Consider the following 3,680-nt stretch of genomic DNA (forward strand, 5'->3'; position numbering starts at 1 on the left):
GTTGTACTGAAGTGTTCACTCTCTACACTACAGTCTTGTTCCCTCTCTGCACTACCGTCGTGTTCCTCTCTGCACTACAGTCTTGTTCCCTCTCTGCACTACAGTCGTGTACCCTTGTACTGAAGTGTTCCCTCTCTACACTACAGTCTTGTTCCCTCTCTGCACTACCGTCGTGTTCCTCTCTGCACTACAGTCGTGTTCCCTCTCTGCACTACCGTCGTGTTCCCTTGTACTGAAGTGTTCACTCTCAGCACTACAGTCTTGTTCCTTCTCTGCACTACCGTCGTGTTCCCCTCTCTGCACTACAGTCTTGTTCCCTCTCTGCACTACAGTCGTGTACCCTTGTACTGAAGTGTTCCCTCTCTACACTACAGTCTTGTTCCCTCTCTGCACTACCGTCGTGTTCCTCTCTGCACTACAGTCGTGTTCCCTCTCTGCACTACCGTCGTGTTCCCTTGTACTGAAGTGTTCACTCTCAGCACTACAGTCTTGTTCCTTCTCTGCACTACCGTCGTGTTCCCCTCTCTGCACTACAGTCGTGTACCCTTGTACTGAAGTGTTCCCTCTCTGCACTACAGTCTTGTTCCCTCTCTGCACTACCGTCGTGTTCCTCTCTGCACTACAGTCTTGTTCCCTCTCTGCACTACCGTCGTGTTCCCTTGTAATGAAGTGTTCGTTCTCTGCACTACAGTCTTGTTCCTTCTCTGCACTACCGTCGTGTTCCCTCTCTGCACTACCGTCGTGTTCCCTTGTACTGAAGTGTTCACTCTCTGCACTACAGTCTTGTTCCTTCTCTGCACTACCGTCGTGTTCCCTCGCTGCACTACAGTCGTGTACCCTTGTACTGAAGTGTTCCCTCTCTGCACTACAGTCGTGTTCCCTCGTACTGAAGTGTTCCCTCTCTGCACTACAGTCGTGTTCCCTCTCTGCACTACAGTCGTGTACCCTTGTACTGAAGTGTTCACTCTCTGCACTACAGTCGTGTTCCCTCGTACTGAAGTGTTCCCTCTCTGCACTACAGTCTTGTTCCCTCTCTGCACTACCGTCGTGTACCCTTGTACTGAAGTGTTCACTCTCTGCACTACAGTCTTGTTCCTTCTCTGCACTACCGTCGTGTTCCCTCTCTGCACTACCGTCGTGTTCCCTTGTACTGAAGTGTTCACTCTCAGCACTACAGTCTTGTTCCTTCTCTGCACTACCGTCGTGTTCCCTCGCTGCACTACAGTCGTGTACCCTTGTACTGAAGTGTTCCCTCTCTGCAGTAGAGTCGTGTACCCTTGTACTGAAGTGTTCCCTCTCTGCACTACAGTCGTGTTCCCTCGTACTGAAGTGTTCCCTCTCTGCACTACAGTCGTGTACCCTTGTACTGAAGTGTTTTCTCTCTACACTACCGTCGTGTTCCCTTGTACTGTAGTGTTCCCTCCGTGCTACAGTTGTGTTCTCTGTAAGTACTCAAGTGTTCCCTCTTGAGTGTTCCCCCTCGTGTTTCCTTGTTCTGTACTACAATACGCTGGATACCTCTCCGGTATGGGGAATGAAACCCGGGTCTTCAACTTGACGAGGAAAGGTTATTACATGTAGGCCATCACCCTAACATAAAAGGAAAGTAACAAGAACGCACAGAAGGGCCAACCTACCTTTCAACTTGAACCTTGCCTTTTTTGTTTGCATCACAATCGTTACTAATATCAATACATTGCGTTGCTGCTGTAGCCCAATTGGACATGATGTGGAGCAACAGTGTCTATTTATCTGCCTGAGGTTGTAGCACGAAGACATGTGGCTAACAGATGAATTCACTGTCCTAATAGCTATTCGTCAGCAGTTTTATCTAACACTTCTGTTTCTTCAAGAAGTGTGTACATTGTACACATGTAACAGTTATACATACATTTAGGATTAATACGTCCCATTTTAATTCTGGAAACCCAATAGTCCAGAAACTCTACGGTCTTTGCCCAGTCTCGGACAAAGGTATTTACAAAATTAAACATGCTGTTTTCATGGAAACATCCAAGGAAGAAAAAATGAAAACCAAATTGTTCAAAAACTCAATATTTACATTATGTCGCCCATGGGCCTGCCCATGTGCGAAGATTGGCCCATGGGTAGGCCCATGGGCGAGAATATGTTCCTTTACTTAAAACTCATGTTTTTGTTTCGCAAATACATAAAATTTATTATACTTCTTTCAAGTATCATGTCACAGTGTTGAAGGAGTTTGAATTACGTCCGCCACTGGCCACAGAAATACTCATTTTAACTTAATTCAACGATTTTATAGCGATATTGAAATAGTTCGCCCATGGGCGAGAAAAAGGTTTGGCCCGTGGTCGAGAATATGTTCCTTTACTCAAAACTCGTGTTTTTGTTTCGCAAATACATAAAATTTAATATACTTCTTTCAAGTATCATGTCACAAAATGTAACTCATTTTAATTTAATTCAACGATTTTATAGCGATATTGAAATAGTTCGCCCATGGGCGAGAAAAAGGTTTGGCCCGTGGTCGAGAATATGTTCCTTTACTCAAAACTCATGTTTTTGTTTCGCAAATACATAAAATTTAATATACTTCTTTCAAGTATCATGTCACAAAATGTAACTCATTTTAATTTAATTCAACGATTTTATAGCGATATTGAAATATTTCGCCCATGGGCGAGAAAAAGGTTTGGCCGAATATTTTCCTTTACTCAAAAGTCATGTTTTTGTTTCGCAAATATATATATGTATATCTTTCAAGAATCATGACACAGTGTGGAAGGAGTTTGAATTACGTCCGCCACTGGCCACAGAAATACTCATTTCAACTTAATTCAACGATTTTATAGCGATATTGAAATATTTCGCCCATGGGCGAGAAAAAGGTTTGGCCCATGGGCGAGAATATGTTCCTTTACTCAAAACTCATGTGTTTGTTTCGCAAATACATAAATATATTTCTTTCAAGTATCATGACACAAAATTTAACTCATTTTAACTAAGTGTCTTAATTCAACGATTTTATAGCGATATTGAAATATTTCGCCCATGGGCGAGAAAAAGGTTTGGTCCATGGGCGAGAATATTTCCCTTTGCTCAACAGTTTTAGTTTCGCAAATACATTAAGGGATTATAAGCATGACACATGATTCAACTCATTTTAACTTAATTCAACTTATTTTTGGCGTTACTAAAATATTTCGCCCATGTTTTCGTCATTCCATTTAAAGAATTAACTAATTCTGTACAAAGTATATTGTATCATGTGAAATATACTTTATATTATATAATGACATTACTATTTAAAAAGGGCCTTTGGTTGGATGTTTCCTTTGCAGAAGTTTAACAAATTTCACCTGTTTTACATATTGCAACGATCTTTAATGAACTCGGCCTTACCTCTCAAAACGTTTTGACAGTTTATCATACGAATTCATGCGCGTGTACACCAATTCCCTGTCGTTATTTTCCAACGAATTAAAGTTTAGTTTGTTTCTTTTACATTTCCCATTTTATGTCTCGTTGGTACATCACACTGGGAAAATAAGTGACACTAGATATGCAATATACAGGTACACGTGCGCGTATTTTAATGGAAAAACCCCGATTCGTCTTTCATTGCATAATCGTTGATATGTGGATATATTAAGCACAAAGACAAAAAATGTTAATGAAAGATGAATTAGTGCCTTGAT

General features: G+C 41.5%; 1 protein-coding gene across 1 annotated transcript; it reads right to left on the bottom strand.

Moving 5' to 3' along the window:
* Nucleotides 1-363: 363 nt before the first annotated feature.
* On the bottom strand, nucleotides 364-1,671 carry LOC124144302 (involucrin-like). Its single transcript, XM_048396718.1, has 2 exons — nucleotides 1,638-1,671; nucleotides 364-1,256 (listed from the first exon to the last, which is right to left on the bottom strand). Exons 1-2 carry the CDS (start codon nucleotides 1,669-1,671, stop codon nucleotides 364-366), a joined length of 927 nt encoding a protein of 308 aa, XP_048252675.1.
* Nucleotides 1,672-3,680: the final 2,009 nt, after the last annotated feature.

This window comes from Haliotis rufescens, unplaced genomic scaffold (assembly GCF_023055435.1).
Source record: "Haliotis rufescens isolate VD_foot unplaced genomic scaffold, xgHalRufe1.0.p SCAF_16, whole genome shotgun sequence".
NCBI classification, from domain to species: domain Eukaryota; kingdom Metazoa; phylum Mollusca; class Gastropoda; order Lepetellida; family Haliotidae; genus Haliotis; species Haliotis rufescens.